General features: G+C 47.5%; 1 protein-coding gene and 1 long non-coding RNA gene across 11 annotated transcripts in view; one reads left to right on the forward strand and one right to left on the reverse strand.

Moving 5' to 3' along the window:
- The window catches only part of GOLGA1 (golgin A1), a 48599-nt gene that overhangs the window by 5423 nt on the left and 20878 nt on the right, over positions 1–22298 (reverse strand). For all 4 annotated transcript variants that reach the window (XR_006195639.1, XR_006195640.1, XM_042911800.1 and 1 more), the window contains exons 11-19: positions 19120–19245; positions 16813–16908; positions 13612–13707; positions 11628–11777; positions 11025–11120; positions 4739–4828; positions 3793–3895; positions 3519–3676; positions 2937–3080 (exon numbers count right to left, since the gene is read on the reverse strand). Coding sequence is in view for 2 of the 4 variants with exons in the window: in XM_042911800.1 (XP_042767734.1) it covers positions 2937–3080; positions 3519–3676; positions 3793–3895; positions 4739–4828; positions 11025–11120; positions 11628–11777; positions 13612–13707; positions 16813–16908; positions 19120–19245 (1059 nt within the window). In the remaining 2 variants the exon portion in view is untranslated. The remainder of the gene's footprint in view (positions 1–2936; positions 3081–3518; positions 3677–3792; positions 3896–4738; positions 4829–11024; positions 11121–11627; positions 11778–13611; positions 13708–16812; positions 16909–19119; positions 19246–22298) is intronic.
- On the forward strand, positions 1537–14300 carry LOC122204382. 7 transcript variants are annotated; one of them, XR_006195643.1, is made up of 7 exons: positions 1537–1627; positions 2344–2460; positions 2582–2810; positions 2988–3352; positions 3854–3913; positions 4265–4492; positions 4588–4746. It is a non-coding gene; the product is annotated as an uncharacterized LOC122204382 (long non-coding RNA). The 7 variants fall into 7 exon arrangements; XR_006195644.1 differs by lacking the exon at positions 1537–1627 and adding an exon at positions 1814–1888; XR_006195642.1 differs by lacking the exon at positions 1537–1627 and adding an exon at positions 3663–3760 and having other exon boundaries at positions 2209–2460.

The following is a 22298-nucleotide window of genomic DNA, read 5'->3' on the forward strand; positions in this document are numbered from 1 at the left end:
TATAATCAGCAATACAGGAAAGAACATTAAACATTTCTCCAAAGTCTCACAAACTTCGTCTTTCCCGTGACCTTCAGGTCTGAGTCACTGATCTTGCACCGAGTAGCTGGAATTGTGAATAGTGTGTGTTTTTTATTTATCACAGTTTTCATAGCTTTCCACGGTTTCCCTAACTTCTTTTTTTTTTAAGTAGGCTCTATGCCCAACGTGGGGCTTGAACTCATGACCCTGAGATCAAGAGTCGTGTGCACCACCTACTGAGCCAACTAGGTGCCCCCTTAATTTTAACTTCTAATGTGACAGTAACTCGAGGGGATGCCCCATGCCTTAGGGCGGCGCTGAGCCTCCATTTTTTTTTTTTTTTTAGTTTTTTTTAACGTTTATTTATTTTTGAGACAGAGAGAGACAGAGCATGAACAGGGGAGGGTCAGAGAGAGGGAGACACAGAATCTGAAACAGGCTCCAGGCTCTGAGCGGTCAGCACAGAGCCCGACGCGGGGCTCGAACCCACCGACAATGAGATGATGACCTGAGCTGAAGTCGGACGCTCAACCGACCGAGCCACCCAGGCGCCCCTGAGCCTCCATTTTTGAACACGGCAGTAACAGCAGCTTCCCTTTCTCCAACGTGTGTCCAGTCTCTCGGCAGGACTGAGATGGCTCTGCCACAGACCCAGCTCCCGTCAAGCACATTAAATGGCCTCCAACACATCCCATTTTATAAATGATAATGTGTTGTTTCAATCTGTATTCTCTTGACTGACCACTGGCACTCACCCAAAAGTACATTTGCGATTTTATGTATTTTAAATTTTACCTGATTTTCTAGGATTTTGGTTCACTGATGAACTCATCTAACAAATACTGATTAAATCCCTACTACAGGCAGACGCTGTCCTAGAGGCTGGGGAAAAGCAAGAAGCAAAAGAAGAAATGCTCAGGGGCACGTGGGTGGTTCAGTTGGTTAAGCATCCAACTCTTAATCTCTGCTCACGTCATGATCTCACGGTTGTGAGATCGAGTCCCACGTCAGACTCCGCAATGAGCACAGAGCCCGCTTGGATTCTCTCTCCCCCCCTCTCTCTACCCCTCCCCCGTGTGCTTGTTCTCTTTGTCTCTTGCTTTCTCTCAAAATAAATAAACATTAAGTTTAATTTTTTTAAATGTTTACTTATATTTGAGACAGAGCATGAGCAGGGGAGGGGCAGAGAGAGGTGGAAACAGAATCCAAGGGGGCTCCAAGCTCTGAGCTGTCAGCACAGAGCCTGACATGAGGCCCAAACTCATGAGTCGTGAAATTGTGACCTGAGCCAAAGTCGGATGCTCAACCGACTGAGCCACCCAGGCACCCCAACAAATAAACATTTAAAAAAAAAAAAAGAAAGAAAAAAATGAAAAATATCTGCTCTCAGGAGGAGAAAATGTCAGTGACCGTACATTACATAAGAAGGTATTAAGAGGCCTGGTAAGGGGACAGGAAGTTCTGGTGGTGATGGTGAGGGCTGCCAAGCATAGTGGGGAGGGGGGGTGGGGGGGGAGGGGGGCCCTCCTTAACAAAATGACATCACAAAGGAAGTGAGGGGATTACAGGAAGGATATTCCAGACAGAAGGCTCAGCAAGTACAAAGGTCCTGCGGCGGGAGGGTGCTTGACAGTCACAGAAAGGCAAGGCCAATGTGGCTAAGAGGGGGTGCAGTATAAAGGGTACTAAGGGGCCAAACCACACAGGGCTTTGTGGGTCACTGCAAGGATGTGGCTTATATTTACAGAGACAGGGGAAGTCATCAGAGGGCTGGTACAGAGGGGGTGACAGGGAAACCATTAGAAGCCCAACACCAGCCTGCAGGGAAGAAATGGTAACCCCACCTACGGTGGCAGCAGTGGTGGGGGTGAGATGCAGCCCATTTGGGGTATAGTTTGAAGGGAGAGCCAGAAGGATTTGTTAATGGTTTGGATGTTGCTTGTGTAAGAAACAAGGGCGCTGAGAAGGATACTAAGATTTTTACTTTTTACGTTTACTGAGACAAGAGCAGCCCCCATTAGGCAGCATGGTGAATGTGAAGTTGGGTTTTGGACGGTTTACGCAGATGCCTTTTAGACACTGCCACGGAGACAGAGACAATCTAGAGCCCCAGGGAGCCGTCTGGCCTTGAGATAAGGATGCGGGCGCCCAAAGTGGGCAGTAGAGGCAGGACTCTGAGGGAGTGAATGCCACTTAGAGAGGAGGTCTGAGGGCTGGGTCCTGGGCACACGGAGTTTGTGCGCTTTTCTGTAGTTTACATTTCACAGTAAGATTAAATGCACATGTGTAAGCGAGAATGAGCATTTTTTCCTTTTGTTACAGATCTAAAAAAATACACACCCACAATCACACTTTGGAGGCCAGAGCAGCGACCAGCCAGCACCCTTAACTTCCCAGCGCACTTGGAAACCAGGATCAGAGGAGACCCTGCACTTGCAGGTGCAGGGGCCTGAGGAGTGGGTGGAATCGGGACATTTATTAAGCCTCTACCAAATACGAGAAATTTCACAGGACAGCTAACTAACTTTCATTTCATACCCCGATGCCCCTCCCCTGCCAGTAAAACCGCTAGAAGACAGGCATCACTGGGTCATTTCACAGCCACAGAAAGGAAGTGAGAGGTAAGGCGATGGGTCCAATATGACCCAGCTGGTGACAGCAGCACCTGTGACATCTGGCCTCACTACTGCCTGAGCGCAAATACTCTGGACATTATCTCAAGCGTGGGGGAGGTGTGAAAGGAAGACTGCACAGGTGGAAGTCCAGGAAGAAGCCCTTCTGGTGAAGAGGTAAGATCTCTCCCAAGAGGGGCCCGGGGGCATGAGCCGAACTCTCGGAGAAGGGACTGAACGGTTTGAGGCCCAGAACAGGGAGAGGGCGGGGAGATCAACAGCTGAGGTAAAGCGCACCCTCACCTTGTTTTTCTCCACGAGTTGCTGCTCCAAGTCCTGTTTTTCCTTCTGCAGCTGCCCTAGGTCCACAGCCCCCACCTCACCATTTGGGATTCCCTCTGCAGCCGGAAGCTGGTACCCGGGGTCCTGCGTGGCCCTCGAGGCCGCCTACAGGATGGACAAGGTAATGGTCAAGCTAAGCCACAGGTCCATGGGGAAAGGGGGCCAGACTGGTTCCAAAGGTGCGGGCTGATGTGCCGGAACAGGCAGCTAGCTGGCCAGGAACCAAACCTGGGCTGTAGAGATCCTGTCCAGCGCCTTCCGGGGGGACAGGCAGCTTTCCGTGCAGCGAGCGTGCTTGGAAGGAAAGGGCTCTACTGAACACGGACACGTGGCGCCACATCCGACGGGCTCCTCAATACCCACGAGCTCCTAGTCAGGTAGGCACCCCTACTTTAAAGAAAGGGAGGTGACCTGCCCAACATCCCGCAGCTAGTGAGCGCCAGCTCTCCTCCCCGTCTTCCCACCGCCTCCTACTGGCAAACTACGGCAGGCAGCCCCGTCCTGCTGCCGTCACACCGGCCCGCGGCTCAGATGGGGACTTACGTGAGGCTCGGGAACTGAGCGTGTCAACCCCTGCTCCGGGACGGCCAGTCTCAGCACGTCGAACCCCGCGGCAGCCTCGGACTCCTCCGCCCTAAGGCTCTGCAGGGCTTCCAGCTCGCTCTGAAGCTGGTGCATTTGCAACAGGGCAGAGTCGTGACCTAGGCCGGGCAGAGGGGAGCACCAGTGACTCCTGCTGCTTCAGGACCGGGCCACTTCAGGGCAGGGGTACTGGGTGGGAGCAGGTGAGAGGGCTCGGCAGGGGCGGACTCCTCACCTTTCTTCAGTTGGAAAATTTCCTGCTCTTTCTGGAGAATCACTTCAGCTTTTTCCTGCAGACTCTGCTCCTTCTCATCTACCACAGCTGTGAGGTTAGCAGCCTGGACAGAAAAGCCAACGTAAGAGAAGGCCGGCAGCAGTAACCGCATCTCCCCCAAAAGAAATCTCCACTTTTCCGCTACCCGGGGTCCCCCAGGAATCCCTCCTGGAAGTCTATAGCCTCGAACATACCCTAGGCTACCCTCTACTCCTATGGACATAGCACAATTCTGGGGCCAGGGCCCTGCACAGGCCGCCCGCCCCCCACCCCCCCAGCCTACCACTAGCGGGCCTACCATAGATGTGGTTGTTCTGCCCAGCCTTCTCCAAGCTGTCATAACCATGACTTCCGTGTCCTGAGTACCTGTGACATGCCTAGCATTTGATACACATGACCTCATTATGATCTGAAAGGTGTAATTATCCTAAAGTCTTTGCAGACGCAACTGAGACTGGAATTTATGTTAAGGACTCACCGAAGGCCTAGAGTCCATTCCCTACAAGGTCTGGGGCCCGATGCTGAGTCTGTCTTGAAAGGAAGCTTTGCCCACCCTTCTCGCTGAGGGCTCAGCTGTACTGCGTCCTCCGGGGCCTGTGGGCAGCGATGCCCCTCACAGAGTCAGAGCCCAGGAGGCACCTGGATGCGGGCTTTTCCCCAGGTAAGGCTTACAACAGTAACCGGCCATCAAACATCCACAAAGGCCATCCCGTGGGGTGAGGATTTCTTTATGACGTTTTTCTCCCACCTTCCTAGAGACCTCAGGGTCATCAGTCACACAGTTCCTGGCATTCCTGACACCTGTGTCCACCCCCTGGAGGAGGACACACGGGGAGGCAGGCTGGTCCTGCCTGAGGCTGGAACATACCACCCTTTGGCCCATGCCTCAGGGTCAAACGGGGCCTACCTGTTGCTGGAACTCTTCCCTCTGCTTCCGCACCTCCTCCAGGGCTTGAGCCATTGCGACACTCACAATTTCTCTTTGGCTCCACTCTTCCTACAATCCAGAAAATGGGACACTGAGCCGCCAAACGCCTCACGGGTGTTTCACTGCATGTTATGTGCCGCCCACTGGGGGAATGCCATCCTCCGTCCTACAGATTTTCTTCCTGCTGCCCGAGGGCCCTGGACTGCCCTCTCGCTGCGGTGCCGTCTGTGTGCCTCTGAGAGCTGTCCTGGTGTACAACCCACCGACCTCTCCGCACAAGGGCAAACCGCCGAGGCTCGGGGATCCCATGGGCACACCAGCCAGTCCTCGGGCCACGGTTAGGGGACTCAGAACTCCAAGAGAAGAGCTGGTCTGATGAAATCAACACAGAATAGGAAGGAAGATTCTCAGGCCATGTGAATGGACTAGTGGACCAGAACAATCCAATTATGGGAAAAATAATCAGCATTTACTGAATTAAATAGGGCAGGGCAAAATGCCACAGACTCATCAAAATTATCAATTTTATAAGAGAAAAAGGCTCTGGTCCCACAGCTAGTAAGTGGCATTGCCAGGTCTGAAGCCAGCGTCTGAGCTTAGAGCCAAGCCTCTGGATGTTAGACTGTACCACCCAGAAAATTTTCTACATGGAGCCGGGCTGCCTCCCTGGCCTGCCCCACAGCACAGGAACCACCTCCTGACAGACAGACACATCGGTCCTCTTCCCGGAGACGAATGCCGTGCTCACCGATCAACCCCTAGACTTCTCAGGTGCCTACATTCTGGTCAGGGACATCTGTGGTTTGTGTCTACCCCAGACCACACCGTTTTGGGGGATAAGAGCCTCATCACTGCTATTCCCCACTTCTACCCTGCAGTTCTGGTAGGGCTGCCCATGTTGCGGCTACAAGGAGAAGCACGGGACTCAGGCCTGGCCAACTGAAGTCCTGCAGCCCCCTGGCCAAAATTATTTGTTCAAGGGGTGGCTCTGTCACCTAAGATGGACCAATCAGAATCCCTTTTTACATCAGAAGCCTTTTTGATAAGCCAAGGAGAAGCCCTCTTTCCTAAGCTGGCATGTCACCAGCTTGGAGCTGCTGCTGTGATGACCACCCGATTTGAAGGCCGTCACCTGCATCGTGGGGAAAAGCAAGGCCAAGAGTCTGGGTAACTGACAGGGCAAGAAACAGCATGATGCAGGAAGGAAAGAGACCTGAGGCGCCCCCCACCCCCAAGTTCCAGTCGGACAAGTCTTTCTGGTTCTGGGAGCTACTCAACTCCCCTATGACACCTTTCAATTTGTGTCGGTACAAGTGAGTTGATGGAAGGAGACACCGGCCTCCTGGCCAGGGGAATTCTGGCTCCTACTGTGGAGTTGTCAGAATTGACCTTTCTTTGAGTCCATCTCTAGTAGAGACGAGGAAACCTAGCGTCTGAATTCAAAAGGCAGGAGCCCGCGCTGCGCCAGACAATACCCCTCAGCGGGGGAGGCAGTGTTGATACAGGAGAAGCAGCTACGGAAACGTGGCCCTGCGAGTCCAGGCGGCAGGTGGCAGAAGGCTTTTCCGGGGAGGTTTAGAAGAGCTTGGACTGCTGGTGTCTAAGAGGACGGCCAGCAGACAGAGCACGAGGCAGGAAAGCAGGTCAGGGCAGGAACCAGAGACTCAAAGCACCTCCATGCCAGGAACTGCATGGGATACTTTTTATCCACGGTCACCCTCGAGCCTCGGGGCAATCCTCTCGAGGTCAAGGGTTATTATCTTCAGTTTTGAAAAAAGGGAAACTAGACTCCTTCAAGAGTCAGCCGGTGAGGGGCTAGGCTGGCACACAGGACGGGGTCTATGTGGCTCTGAAGTCTGTGCTACCGCCAGAGCCGCATGCAACCCAGGACTGTGGAATTCGAGGTTGCCCGGCACAGTCCGGGTTGGCCGCAGGAGCCACCAGGCTACCCACGTGTGGCAGCTCCCTGCACCTGGGAGTATATTCCCTGACAGCAGTCTAAATAGGTATGCACCTAAAAATAGTGCTTCAAAACACTTGAGGCAAAGACTGACAACCAGCAGGATTAAAGAGAGAGACAAATCTGTGATCACAGTTGAAGATTTAACACATCACTCTTACTAACTGATGGAACAAGAAGACAAAAAAGAAACATCAGAAAACATTAAAGATTTGGACAACACTATCACCCAACTTGATCTAATTAGCATTTACAGAATGCTTTCCCCTCACAGCAGCAGCGCACTGAAACATTTACCAAAATAGACTCTGTATGACAGGCTGGGCCATAAAACAAACCTCAGTAAACATCAAAGGGCTGAAATCATTTAGTGTATGATCTGATCATAATAGTATTAAACTAGAAATCCAAGATCGAGAACATTCCGCAAACATTTGAAAATTAACCACACTTCTAAACAGCCTGTGTGCGCCAGTTTTTATTCCCGCCTATCGGCCCCACTGCCCCTTTTATCCTCTGCTTTGCGACGATGCTACATCTGGTCTGAGGCTCTGCAAATGACATTTCTGCTCGTCCAGCTGGTTCCATGTGAACCTCTGCCAACAGGAGGAGCTCGAGGCAGACTGGAAAGCAGGAGAACACAGCAAAAGCCTTGCTCCTTCCTGTCCGCTTCTGCGAGCAGTCTGCACTGCCCTGGCGGTGGCAAGAAGGCAATTTCTTCCCGCAGCCGCATCTGTATCCGCTCTGCAGGTTCCCCAGCCCCCGGGACTGATTTCACTGGCTGCCCTGTCCCCCAGCACACCAGCGCCCGCTGAACAGTGTCCCCTGCTCAGAGGCCCAAGTGCCAGACCTGTGGGGCCCTTTGTCTTAATTCCTAAGTTTAATAATTCAACCTTCTTTGCTTTGTTCCCTTAGTTGTAGCTGTTTCTGCAGTGGCTACCTTCACACTATCTTTTGCCTGTTTCAGTGCTGGACTAAAAACTTTACACGAGATCAAGAATTCTCACTTCAGGGGCGCCTGGGTGGCTCAGTCGGTTAAGCGTCCGACTTCAGCTCAGGTCACGATCTCGCGGTCTGTGAGTTCGAGCCCCGCGTCGGGCTCTGGGCTGATGGCTCAGAGCCTGGAGCCTGCTTCCGATTCTGTGTCTCCCTCTCTCTCTGCCCCTCCCCCATTCATGCTCTGTCTCTCTCTGTCTCAAAAATAAATAAAGGTTAAAAAAAAAAAAAAAAAGAATTCTCACTTCAATAAATGGGTCTGGTTCCTTTATCCTGACTGGACCGTAGGACAGATCTTCTGGTTCTTTTTGTGTACCTTTATTCTTTCTTATTGCCTTATATCTTCTGTCCTCCTATCTAGAATCTTCCTCCACCTGAATGATGCTCTCTAGCACTTCCTTTAGGGCAAATCTGTTGGTGACTAATTCCTCGTTTCTGGGTTTTTTTTTTTTTTTAATATGAAATTTATTGTCAAATTGGTTTCCACTCCTCGTTTCTGTTTTATTGGTTTTTATAGGTCTACTACTATTGTGTATCCGGGTACAGACTTCAAAACTTATCTTGGGAGAGCCTGCCTGGCTCAGTTGGAAAAGTATGTGACTCTTGATCTTGGGGGGTCATGAATTTGAGCCCTATATCAGGTGTAGAGATTACTAAAAAAAAATAAACTTAGGGGTGCCTGGGTGGCTTAGTCAGTTGAGCACCTGACTTGGGCCCAGGTTCACAAGTTCGAGCCCTGCGTTGGGCTCTGTGCTGACAGCTCAGAGCCTGGAGCCTGCTTCAGATCCTGTGTCTCCTTCTTTCTCTGCCCCTCCCCAGCTTGCATTCTGTCTCTCTCTCTCTCTCTCTCTCTCTCAAAAAAACAGAAAAAAATAAATAAATAAATAAACTTAAAGAAAAAGGAAAAATAACATTTATCCCATTTGGATTTGTAAGAATTCTCACACCTGTACCTGTGAACTGACAGCTTTCAGCTATTTGGAAAATTCTCAGCTACTGTTGCTTCAATAATTGCTTCGACCTCACATCTGCATTCCCTTCTGGGCCCCCACTGACAGGTGATCAAACACCTTGCAGCATCCTGTCTTCTTTCATGTTTTTTCTGTATTTCATTCTGCCTTTTCTTCTGTCTCACTAATTCTCTTATGAGTGCTCATCTGTTGTTAAACATATTAGTTTTTAAAACAACTTGCCTGAAGTATAACTGACACTATGCTGCGCATATTTTAAGTGTGGAATGTGATGGCTTATGGTGAAACCATCACCACAATAACAACCGTGAAAATACTCATTACCCTCAACAGTTTCCTTGTGCCTTTTGGGTGCCTACTGCATTGGGGTCTCAGCTCTACACTTTCCAGCTCCCACACTCTAATTTGTTTCCCTTTTAAAACTGCTTCCATTTAGTACAGTTTCCAAATCTCTGCTGAAATTTGTGATTTTGTCTTTTATGCCTTTAAACATGGTAAGCAATGTAATATCTGAGCCTCTGAACAGGACTTCCTGCTTCTGTACTTGCCTCCTTTCCAGAACATGCTCCACAAAGAACCAGAATGATGATTTTAAAACTTCTCCCATCACTTCTTTGCTTAAAACTCCCAAAGTCTGCTTGCCTGGCTCCTCTCCTCTTTTCCCTGAGCCCATTGAGCAGCAGCCACACTGGCCTTGGTGCTGTTTTCTGAACTAAGTGTTTTTTCTGCCTCAAAGTTTTTCTTTTGTTTTTTAATTTTTTTTAATGTTTATTTTTGAGAGAGACAGAAAGACAGAGAGTGAGACAGAGTGCAAGTAGGGGAGGGGCAGAGAGAGAGGGAGACACAGAATCTGAAGCAGGCTCCAAGCTCTGAGCTGTCAGCACAGAGCCCGATGCAGGGCTCAAACCCATGAACCGTGAGATCATGACCTGAGCCAAAATCGGACACCCAACCGACTGAGCCACCCAGGTGTCCCTGCCTCAGAGCTTTTCTATTTGCTATTTCTTTCTGTTTTTTTTTAATTTTTAATTTTTAAAAATTTACATCCAATTACTTAGCATATAGTGCAACAATGATTTCAGAAGTAGATTCCTTAGTGCCCCTTACCATTTAGCCCATCCCCCCTCCCACAACCCCTCCCGTAACCCTCAGTTTGTTCTCCATATTTAGGAGTCTCTTCTGTTTTGTCCCCTCTATTTGCTATTTCTTCTGGAATATTTCCTTCCCAAACATTCACATTGCTGGCCCCTTCTCATGACTCAGAGCTTTTGCTCAAATATCACGGAAGCCCTCCCTAACCTCCACCTTAGAGCCCTCTCCTCTCTCCTCTTTGTCCTTCACACTTGCTTTACTTTCTGCACTGCACTTACGACTATTTATCAGTTGTTCATTATCTAGTTACAAGCGCCACCGGAGGGAAATTTTGCCTGTTTTGCTCAATGCCACATGCCAGCACCTACACTAGAGCCCACAGGTACTCCACTCTTTGCTGAAGGAATGCATGAAAAAATATCTGCCACCAAAGTACACGTTTCCCACGATATAGCACTACATCATTAGCACCTAACTTAGCAGAGACTATTACTGAAAGCTTACTTAATGCAGACCCACAGCTTTGGGTGTTCTCAGAGAAGGTCTCTGCCAAAAGATCCACAAGATCTTTGTGTCGTGACCAAGCTGGGCAAGTACTGCAATGATCCATCATCTAAGGGCTCTTACGAACGGGGCCAGAGGAGGCTGGAGGCCTGTAAGAAAGTGGCAGAAACTCTCTGCATCCAGTTACGTCCAGGCAGTGAAGGGGGCGACGTCTGATTAAAGAATCTGATTAAAGAATCTGATTAAAGAATCAAGTTCTCAGAAGGGAAAGGGTAACAATCCAGCAGACTGTTTCTCATCTCTACATGTGGTCTCCGACATAAACAGATGGGGTCCTTAAGACAAGTTAAGCCCTTGTTTTCCTAATCTCGCTGGAAAGATCAACACCACCAGTGGTTTGACAGCATGACTTTCAGGAAGCTGCTGACGATGACACAGAGGAAGGGCTGGATGCATGAAGTCAGACCAGCACCACCTGGAACTAACTATGGAACTCAGACGAATTACTTATACGTGGAGCCTGAATGACGTTAATTGCACAGTGAGCATAATTCCTCCTCCCACCCTGGATCACGACAGGACTTAATGAGGTGACATTTCTAACAAATGTCTAAGGGACTGTTGAGCAAATGCCAGTTCACGCCTTCTCCACTCTGAGTACAGGACTTTTACTGGGCTGCTCCCAATACACGTATAAAAGATGGGCCACTGCTGTGACACATGGACGCCGTTAGATAAATACCTTGAGCTTCTTTAGTTCAAGTTGGTGGTGTTGCAAAGAACGTTCACATTCATTCTTACTTTCTTTAAGGGCTGCGTTTTCTTGCTCCAGTTCTCTCTGCAAATTAAGAAAAGTATACATAAAACGAAAAGGGCGTTTCCCTATTTCCCCTGGGCACAGTCCTACAGACATGGAACTTTACAAATGCACCCCACCTCCTGTGTCCCTGCAGGGGTGGGAGAGGAGATGGAAAATTCTCAGCTACCCTCCTCACGAGAAGAAATATGGCACTTAACTCTGACGGTGAGGAATCAGAGAGAGGGAGAAGCCATGAGGGAGGAACAAGAACACTGCAGAAAGAGGGGAGGAGGCTGACAGGATTGGTCAGGAAGCACAAGTCCTTGCGCAGCCCAGAAGAAAAGAAAACCCATCTGTTTGGGGTTTTATAAAAAGCAGCCTTTTTACATCCATTCTCATGAGCAGGTGTCTCAATGGAAAGATAAAAACTGCTCCAAAAAGTGGTTCTCTGTTGAAAGGGAGGCTGGTCTTCTTCCTGTCCACAACCCAGCGGCCCAGCAACGTGTGAACCTGGTGCTCACAAAGCTCACTCCTTTCCTCACGTACCACCTCCCGCTCTGCGGCGGTCTGGTCGGCCACCCGGGCGCTCTCCAGGGCAGCGAGCTGGGCCTCCAGTGTGTGGACGCGCTCCATGCACTGCCGTTCCAGGGCGAGGACCTGCTGCTGTGCCTGGCTGCTCTCCTTGTTTGCGGCGGCCTGCAGAGGACAGTATTCATGGTGACAGTGAGGACCTCATCCGTTCTGTCCCTTGGTGACCCAAAGATGGGTGTCCAGTGGAAACAACTCTCCTTCCTGTTCTCTGGCCTGGGTGCTGCTGAGGTCTCCACCTGCAGCCCTGCCGGGCACCCCTGGCCTATTCAGGAGCTAGAGTCTGGGACTGGTCTTGGTCCTGGGAGGACAGCTTAGGGCACCAGTCAGTCCTAAGATACAGCCCTCCTTCACCCTACTTGGTACTGCCCTCTATGGCTGAGGCTTTTCTTGGGGAGGCAAAATGTATCTTCAATTTACGATGGGGTTACAACCCGACAATCTCACTGTAAGTTGAAGGTATTAAGTCAAAACAAGCATCATAGCTCAGCCTAGCCTACTTTACTTTTTAAAGATTTTATTTTTAAGTAATCTCCACACCCAACATAGAGCTTGAACTCACAACCCCAAGATCACGAGTTGCATGCTCTGCGGCCTGAGCCAGCCAGGTACCCCAGTTCTGAGCATTTAGAGTAGGCTAGGCCACGGGCACCTGAGTGGCTCAGTTGGTTGAATGACTGATTTCAGCTTGGTCATGATCTCACGATTTGTGAGTCTGAGCCCCACATCGGGCTTTGCACTGATAGCACAGAGCCTGCTTTGGATTCTCTGTCTCCTCCTTTCTCTGCCCCTCCCCTGCTTGCGTGCATTTTCTAAGATAAATAAATAAAATTAAAAAATTAATAAAGTAGTCTAGGCTACTTAAAAAAAAAAAAAGAGGGCCACCTGGCTGGCTCAGTTGGTGGAGCACGTGACTCTTGATCTCAGGGTTGTGAGTACAAGCCCCATGCTGGATGTAGGGATTACTTCAAAATAAAATTAAAAACAAAAAATAAATAAATAAATAAATAAATGCATGCTCAGTACACTTACATTAGCCTACAATTGGGCTAAGTCTGTTTTATATTAAAGTGTTGGATATCTCCTGTAATTTACTGAATACTGCACTGAAAGTGACAAACAGAAAGTCTGCCCAGGGGCTGCGGCTCCCCACCACAGTCTGGTATCGAGGAAGAATATTGTATCGCACACATTTAGCCCAGGAGAAGCTCAAACTTCACAATTTGAAGTATGGTTTCTACTCAGTGCGTACTGATTTCTCATCTCATAAAGCTGAAAATCCTTAAGTTGAGCCATTATAAATCATGGACGGTCTGTACAGTACAGTGACGATGAACAAGGGCTCTGACCGAAGAAAGATGCGGGTTCTGCCATTTACCAGCAGGGAGACCATGACCACTGGGTTAGTGACCCAGTCTTTCTGAACCAGCTTCCCCTAGGGAATGAGAATAGTATGTACTTCTTAGGTCTATAGCAAGGACTAAATACAACACGTGCAGAATACTTAGCACAGTGACTGGCACGGCCAACATACAATAAATAATGCTTTCGTTTCTCTAGCTCCTAACTCAACACCCCACCTGGGGCTGCAATGGTTGGCCAAACCCCTTGCCAAGTTCTCCTCAGTCCTGGCCGCAAGCTGAGGTCTGACTGCCGGCAGAGTTACCGCCTCTAATAGTCCCAGAACTAGGCCGGGCCCCATGGCCGGCCATCAGATGGCAATTAGCCAGTCCCTCCCTCCTTGGGTAACTCAGATCCTTCAGTACGTAGCGCGTCCGGACTCCCTCTACCACAGCTGCCCTCCTGCTCACACCCAGTTCAACAAGTGTATCTGAGGTCAGGTCCTAGCACCTCACCGGGGTGAGTCTGGGGTGACTGCAAAGGCATAAAGGGCAAGCAAGCATCGAGGGCCTAGAGCCCAGCAGCCACAACCACCACTTACAAGCTCCCGAATCTGAGCTTCCTGAGCCGCCACAACGTCACCACTGTGCTTCAGCTTCTCCTCAGAAGCCTGCAAGCTGTGCTCGAGCTCTTGCACCTGAGGGGGAAAGGGAGCGTCTTCATTCAGAAGAAGTCACAGGGTGGGAACAAATGGCTTTAAAAATCAAATCCGTTTAAATATCATTACCACTATTCTACCATTCTTTTCCTGCAGTCTATTTTCGTGACTTTTTTTAAAAAAATAATTCTAGGCAAACTTTGTATTTTTCCTCTTCACTCAAGTTTCCTTTTGTGTTTCAGTGTAGCCTTGAGAACCTGGATTATTTCCTTAAGGGATGTTTCACAATCTACTGACCCACTGCCTCCTGTGCTGGCGCTCACGTTGTTTCCCGCTTTCCTGTCTGAGACAGTTAATGTCTTCACTCGACAGTTTTTGACCTGGTTTGAGCCACTTCCTTACGACAGATTCCAGGAAGTGGGATGACTGCTCACCGTACAAACTTTCACTCATTCTACAGACGTCAACCGAGTCTGACTGTGTACCCGGCACCGCACTAGGACGTTAGGCCGGCCCCGCAGATGGGACGACACCCCGTCCACAGAGCCAGATCTTCCAACGGGCCATTTTTATCTGATTTGAGCTGTCTTTGCCAATTTCCCTTATAAAGTCTTCTTGATCGCTGAATAACATTTGACCTTGAGGAAGCTTATTGTGAAAACAAACACAAGGAAGGTTGCAGCTTTGTCACAGAGAGGTAGGTACCCAATGGGCGGAGGATATTTTTAGGTCTCACGGCTCCTTATACATATTCACATGTAAGCTTTAACTGCAACAACTCCCTGAGAACAGCATTATTTGCACAGATGAGAATAGCGTTACTTGTCCAATATCACAAATTTTATTAACGGTAGAGCCAGAACTGAAACCTAGCTTTTTAAACTCCTGAATTCAGAAAGGATCTACTCAGGTCCCAATTTAGAGGCAGAGCTCCAGAAAGATTCAGATCCACAAGAGGTTCAGCACAGAGTTATCATATGACCTGGGAATTCCACTTCTAGACAGAAACCCAACAGAAATCAAAGTAAAAGCTCACACAAAAACCTTGTTCACAGCACCACACTAATGTTCATTATTCACAATAGCCAAAAGGTGGAAATAACCCAAATGTCCGTCGACAAATGAATAGATAAACAAAATGTGGTACAGACATAAAAAAGAATGAAAGCCTTTTTTTAAAAGGCTTATTCGGCCTCAGGGCACCTGGCTGGCTCAGGCAGGAGGGCATGTGACTCTTGATCTTGGGGTCATGAGTTTGAGCCTCCATGGCATGGAGTTTACTTAAAATAAAAAAACTGGAAAAGAAAAAAAAAAAAAACAAAACCCTGGCTTATTTGGCCTCAAAAAGGAATGAAATTCAGACACATGCTACAACATGAATGAACCTTGAGGCCATATGTTAAATGAAATTAGCCAGACACAAAAGGACAAATATCGTAAGATTCCACTACTATGAGGTTTCTACAGTAGTCAAATTTATAGGGATAGAAAGTAGAATGGTGGCTGCCAGGGACTGGGGGTGGGAGAGAATGGGAAGTTAGTATTCAATGCAGACAGAATTTCAGTTTGAGACGATGAAAAAGTTCTGGACACGGATGGTGGTGGTGGATACACAATAGTCCCAATGTGCTTAATGCCACTAATTGTACACTAGAAACTATATTGAAATGGTAAATTTTATGTCACGTATTTTATTGCAATAAAAAATAGAAATTCAGAAATAGAAATGAATTCTAATAAAGCAAACAAAGCTGTGCTGAGAAAAATATACCTCTGAATATTTTTATCAGGAAATAAGATTTTTAAAATGAGCTAAGCAGGCGCCTGGGTGGCTCAGTCGGTTGAGCATCCCACTTCAGCTCAGGTCATGATCTCATGGCTCGTGAGTTTGAGCCCCGCATCGGGCTCTGTGTTGGCAGCTCAGAGCCTGGAGCCTGCTTCCGATTCTGTGTCTCCCTCTCTCTCTGCCCTCCCCCAGCTTGTATTCTATCTCTGTCTGTGTCTCTCAAAAATAATAAACATTAAAAAAAATTTTTTTTAAATGAGCTAAGCATTCGTGATAGTCTGAATGTTTGTGTCATTCATGCTGAAAATCTAATGTCTGATGTGACGGTGACAGGAGGTGATGATGCCTTTGGGAGGTGAGGTGTTCAGGTGATGCCTTTGGGAGGTGAGGTGCTCAAGTCCTGAGGGTTCCGCCCTCAGGACGGGATTAGTGCCCTTAAGAAAGAGGCTCCACAGAGATCCCTTACCCGTTCCACCATTTCGCACGCCATTAAACTGGCAAAATAAACACATAAATAAATGGCTGGAAAAGGCAGCAAAGCAGGTATAGGACCCCTTCCAGCATGCTGGGGGAGTAGAGCCAAGTGCAGCCCTTGTAGGAACATTCTCGTCCTCCTTAGTCACATTAGGTCATTCTCTACCCTCAAGGCGACAAGGACAGAGCTGTTTGCTGCCATGTATTCTGTGGTGACAGGAAGGTGGCGGCAATCTGGACGCCCAGCGCCTGGCAGATGACCGCAGTGTGGTGTAGTAAGCGCAATCCAGTGGACGCAGCCAGAAGATGGAGTGGGTGAAAGGAACAGTGGATGTGGAACTGCATCACTCACAGAAATTAACACACACGCACACAGAACAAGGCCACCAATTTTAAGGTAACCCAACAACAAAAATTAGAATGGTTTCCTGTGGGAAGGAAGGGACTGGGGATAAAAGGGAATGAATAAACGAGAACAATTTTGTGTGGAACAACGGTGGCAATGTGGCAAGAATGAAGAAAATGACTAACTCAACCATGTGTAAGTAAGATCCAAAACAGTCCCTTTAAAAGAAAACCTCTGGGGTGCTTGGGTGGCTCAGTCAGTTGAGCGTCTGACTTCCACTCGGGTCATGACCTTGTGGTTCATGGGTTTGAACCCTGTGTTGGGCTCTGTGCTCACAGCTCAGAGCCTGAAGCCTGCTTCAGATTCTGCATCTCCCTCTCTCTCTGCCCCTCCTTGCTCACGCTCTGTCTCTCTATCAAAAATAAACATTACAAAAGAAAAGAAAAGAAAACCTCTGACCCAGGGGATTCTCCCACAACCACGTCATCCAACCAGGTTACCACCCAGACATGGGAATCACTAAGAGTGAGGTTAGTACCCGAGTCTCCAGGATGTCCATGGCCTTGGCCTGGCTGCTTCTGGCTGCCAAGAGCTGCTGTCTGGTATCCTCCAAATTCTGCTCAGCAACTGTTTTCTGTAAGTTGAAGGAAGAGTATAAGAAAATAGTCATTTTCCCACTGAATAAAAACTCACTGATACCTACAATATACTGTGATTTGTGTAAGACACAAAGGACACAAATGCATTAACAAAAATAAGGGCTGATTGAGATAAATTTCACATTACATAAAGTATACACAGAGGGGCGCCTGGGTGGCTCAGTTAAGCATCCGACTTTGGCCTAGGTCATGATCTCACTGTTCCCGAGTTCAAGCCCTGTGTCGAGCTCTGTGCTGACAGCTCAGAGCCTGGAGCCTGCTTCGGATTTTGTGTCTCCCTCTCTCTCTCTCTCTGCCCCTCCCCAGCTCGTGCTCTCTCTCTCTCTCTCTCAAAAATAAGCATTAAAATTTAATAAAAAAAAGTATGCAATAAATTTGACACAGTCCTTAGTCCTTGAGGCTGGGGCAAAAGACTAACAAAAAGATTACAGAGTGAAGTACCCACAGAGGTGCCCTGTGCAGGATACTCGCCGCCTCAGGAAAGTGGGTGGCTTCCTAATTCACAGGTGGCCAGGGGTGGGAGGGAGCACCCAGGCAGAGGGAAGGTCAGTGAAATAGCCTGGGACACTCAGGGAACTACAACTTCCAAAAAGCTAAAGCAATGGTGGATTCAGGTCAAGAAACAAAACGAGAAAGTCAGGCAAAGGACCAGATCATGAGAAGCTTTTTATGCTGCAGAAAGGAGACTGAATTTAATTTTGCAGGCAATGTATTTTTTTTTAAGTGTATTTATGTATTTTGAGAGAGAACGAGCTGCAGAGAGGGGGACACAGGATCCGAAGCAGGCTCTGTGCTGACAGCAGAGAGCCCAATGTGGGGCTCGAACTCACAAACCATGAGATCGTGACCTGAACTGAAGTCAGATGCTTAACCAACCTTGAGCCACCCAGGCACCCCTGTAGGCAATATATTTTAAAGTGGGGCTGTCCAAACACTGGCATTAGACTAACTTGATTGGCGGAGGGGTACCTGGCTGTTAAACTTGGAGGTTTACACCTGGCCTACTGAAAACAGGCTATCTGTGGGTGGGAATATACACTTTAAAAAAACTCCCCAAGTAACTCCTATGCACACTAAGCTTTATAATGATGATGATGGCACAACAATAATGATTATAATATTACCAGCTGAAATACACTGAGACTTATGTTCTAGAGCTTCATTCTGAGCACTTCACATACTGTAACTCCTTGAACCCTAACAACAATTCTATTTCTTTGGTACAATTATCAACCCTATTTCAAAGAGGAGAAAACAAACACAAAGAGATTAAGTTACTTGCTCACAAACTGGTAAGTAGAACAGGCAAGACACAAACCTACACAGTCTGATTCTAGAAATCAATACGCTCCAGAACCCAGGGTATACACACTTGTAGACTGTAGGGGAGCTGGGGAAAATGGTTAAGGGAATGAGGCAGTCAGGAATATCAGTTAGGCAGGGAGCGTGGAAGACTGTCAGGGGTGAAGGACAGACTTATTTTGGGTAGGGCAGGCTGGAGACTTCCGATATGAACTCAGCTAGAGCAATTGGAAGCCCTGAAGGATGACGGTGGCAGTGGAGATGGAGATATTTAGTTGAAACTAAGTGCAGACAGACAGGGAGGGTCTAATCTGGGCCCAAGGTCTTGGCCGTGCCACCTTTGTCATGGTGAGGCCAGTCACTGGGATACAAAGGGAAGGAGGGGTAGGATATGGGCAGACAGTGGGCTCAGGCCTGATGAGAATGTGAGTTCACCTACACCACTGGGCAAAAGGCCAGTCCGCTCAACAGCCTCCCTCAGCGAAGGAGAGTCCCCTCACTGCTGAAGGCCATTCTTGTTCACACCACAGGCAGATGGTAAAAATTTTCCTTGGCCACCGGAAAGTACAAAAGGGTGGAAGAGAACAGGGCGGTAAGATAAGATAGCCCAAGTGGCATATATCACCGGTGGAGTTTATTGGCGATTGGGAGGGATGCTGTTCATTCACAAGCATCTCTGAATGAAGCACTCCCTTTTCTGAGGAAAACATGGTACACATGGGTTACAGGGCTGTTTTTGCTGGAAGCAGGACAATCAAAAGTTGGAGGGAGCGCTCTCCCACCCGGCTGCTTGTGGACTCTGGCCCTGCAGCTCTGTGACTGCATGAAATCTCCGGTGTTACCATTCCCTTCCCAGCAGTGGCTGCCCTAACAGAGCCAGCTACCTCTTTCAGGAGCTCGTGCACGTGTTCTTCTCCTGACAGGTTCTGCTCTAGTCTCTTCTCCAAGGATGAGACTTTCTCCTGCAAGTGTGTGATGAGTTTTTCTTTTTCTTGAGTATCGGCAGTGGCCTGCAAGTGAAAGCAGAGATTACGTTACTCTATGACCCCTCTCCCACTTCCTGTCTCCTCTTGGATCATTACGTTTCCCCGAAACTCTGTTCTCAACTGCCTCTCAGAAGAACAAACAGCCAAGATATCTTCCTTGAAAAGGGACACAGAAGATGCAAGATCAGGAGCCAGCACCACCCAGGCACTGGTTCAGACTGAGCACCACAAGAGGTAATCAATCGTTCATTCAACGTAAGCAACTGACAATGCGGGAAGGAACAAGGCTATTCCCTTAGTGGAATCACCCAGGACGCTGAGAAGATGCGCCTCCTTTTTAAGACAATCAGATTATACTGTCATGATGTACAACCTTTTACTCTCATCAAGCACACGTTTAATCCTATTAATCTAGAGTCCAATAGGGCCCACAACAACTTTAGCTCACACGCCAAACTTGGCAGAGCTAATCCCACTCAAGAAGGACCCCATAAGCTCTACAAACGACCAAAGAGAACAATGTTTCTGGACACATGGGGCTGGATGAAGGAGTAATGATGCCAACATAGCTGCCTTAATGAAGGCCTAAGAGAGAACTTCTAAAACACAGGATGACTTTCACCCTGGCCTCCCAGCACAGGGACCAGGGCAGATCCATTGTGCATCTCACACCCTAGCCCCAAACCAACAGCTATCCCCTTTTCAGTCTATCCCTTTAGCAATGATGGTAGTTAGTGGTGGTGGCAACGGGTTGGGACTTGGTTCAACAGAGGATCCAGGAAACTTTGAACACACAAGTTCTTAAATCCCTAGTGGTCCTTGTATTCACTGAGGTTGCCCATTCTCCTCTCTTCAAAAAAAGTTCGTACAGCATCAACATCTTACTATGAAGACTTGTACATCCTCACGGATACTCTGCTTCCTCAAAATCCCCTACTTAATGCTTCTGTTGCTCCATTTCAAGCTACAGACTTTCGTGTTCAGCTTGGAACCCAGTCAATCTCTCCTCAGAATAAAATGTAGCAACTTGGGCTTAGCGTTTTAGGAAGAAACACTTGCCATTCTACATTCTCACAGGGGTGATGGCATAGGTAGTAGAGGAGAAGTCTGAAGCACGGATTCAAGGTTCCATAGTTCAATAAACTTTTATCAAGTCTATACCGTATGTTGCCTTCTGAGGATACAACCAGACACAGTTCCTGATCCACAGATGGTGGCTGGTGGTGAAGACACATACACATGCAATCAATTATAAAACAATACAATCATACTGCAACAGAGGGACATATAAGGTGCTATGAGATATCAGAGAAAGGAGGGATTAACGGGGGAAATCACATCAGGCGTATCCAGATCAGGTAGAAGGGGGGTGAAAGAGGAACAAGCATTCTGGGTAAAGAACAGCACATGCAAAGAGGTGCCGGACAAGTTCGGCATGACCATAAAGCCGGGAAAAGAGGTAAAGACAACTCCCACGTCTGTGACTCAGATGTCTGGCCAGAGGGACAGAGAGAAAGAAAAAACAGTTTGGCCATGATGACCAATCATGAGGGGTCTCTTACTAATAATGCAATAATCAGAAAGTATAGCAGAGTGCAGCAGTGGCAGCTATAGTCTGCAGAACATGAGTAAGCATTTCCCATCATCCCTGGTCCTTACGACCACCCTTCACTGGTCCATTTATAAGGAAACTGAAGCTTAGAAAATAGCCCAAAAGCGCACACCTTATTGTGAAATTAAAGATTCAAACTCAGGTCTTCTGCAGCCAAAGCCTGTACTCATTCTACTACATATCAATATGAACTTGAGATATATAGGTGACTCTTTATAGTGAAAACCAAAGACCAAACAAGTTTTGGTGTTAGGCAAAATTAGGAACAGAAAAAGAATCAATTACAATTTCTGTTTAGTCTTCTTGTGTGCCATATCCTACATGGATCCTCCCCTCCAGTCTGGCTGCTTTATTTCAGGCCCCCAACACCTTATATGTTACAGCTAACATTATACTTAATGATGAGAAACTCAAAGCTTTTCCACTAAGATCAGGTATAAGGCAAGGATGTCCCCTCTCATTAGTCCTTTCCAACATTATATTAGAAGTCCTTGCTAATGTTAAAAAAAAAAAGCCCTTGCTAATGTAATAAGGCAAGAAGAGGCAATATAAGTACACAGATTGGTAAGGAAAACAAAACTGTCTTTGTTAGTAGACGACATGATCATTAATGTAGAAAATCCAAATAAACTGGCAAAAAAAACCCCTCCCAGAAATAACAAGTGATTATAGAATGGTTGCAGGATACAAGGTTGTTATACAAAAGTCAACTGCTTTTCTATGTACCAACAATAAAAAAGTGGAATCTGAAATTAAAAACACAATACCATTTACATTAGCACCCTAAAATGAAATACTCAGGTATAAGTCTAATAAAATATGTACAAGACCTATATGAGAAAAACTACAAAACTTTGATGAAATAAAAAAACAAAACAGAACTAAATAAATGGAATGAGAGTCCATTTTAATGGATAGGAAGACTCAATACTGTTAAGATATCAGTTCTTCCCAACTTGACCTATAGATTCAATGCAATACCAACCAAAATCCCAGCAAGTTATTTTATGGATATCAACAAAATGATTTTAAAATTTATATGGAGATGCAAAAGACCCACAATAGAGCCAACACAATACTGAAGGAGAAGAACAAAATTGGAAGACTGATGCTACCCGACTTCAAGACTTACTATGAAACTACAATAATCAAGACAGGATGATATTGGTAAAAGAACAAATTGGGGCGCCTGGGTGGCTCAGTTGGTTAAGCGTCCGACTTCAGCTCAGGTCATGATCTCACAGCCCGTGAGTTCGAGCCCCGCGTCGGGCTCTGTGCTGACAGCTCGGAGCCTGGAGCCTGCTTCAGATTCTGTGTCTCTCTCTCTCTCTCTCTGCCCCTCCCCTGCTTGTGCTCTGTCTCTCTCTGTCTCAAAAATAAATAAAAACATTTTTAAAAAAATTAAAAAAAAAAGAATAGATCAATGAAACAGAATAGAGAGCCCAGAAATAGATGCCCATAAATA

The sequence above is a fragment of the Panthera leo genome, chromosome D4 (assembly GCF_018350215.1).
Source record: "Panthera leo isolate Ple1 chromosome D4, P.leo_Ple1_pat1.1, whole genome shotgun sequence".
In the NCBI taxonomy this organism is placed as follows: Eukaryota; Metazoa; Chordata; class Mammalia; order Carnivora; family Felidae; genus Panthera; species Panthera leo.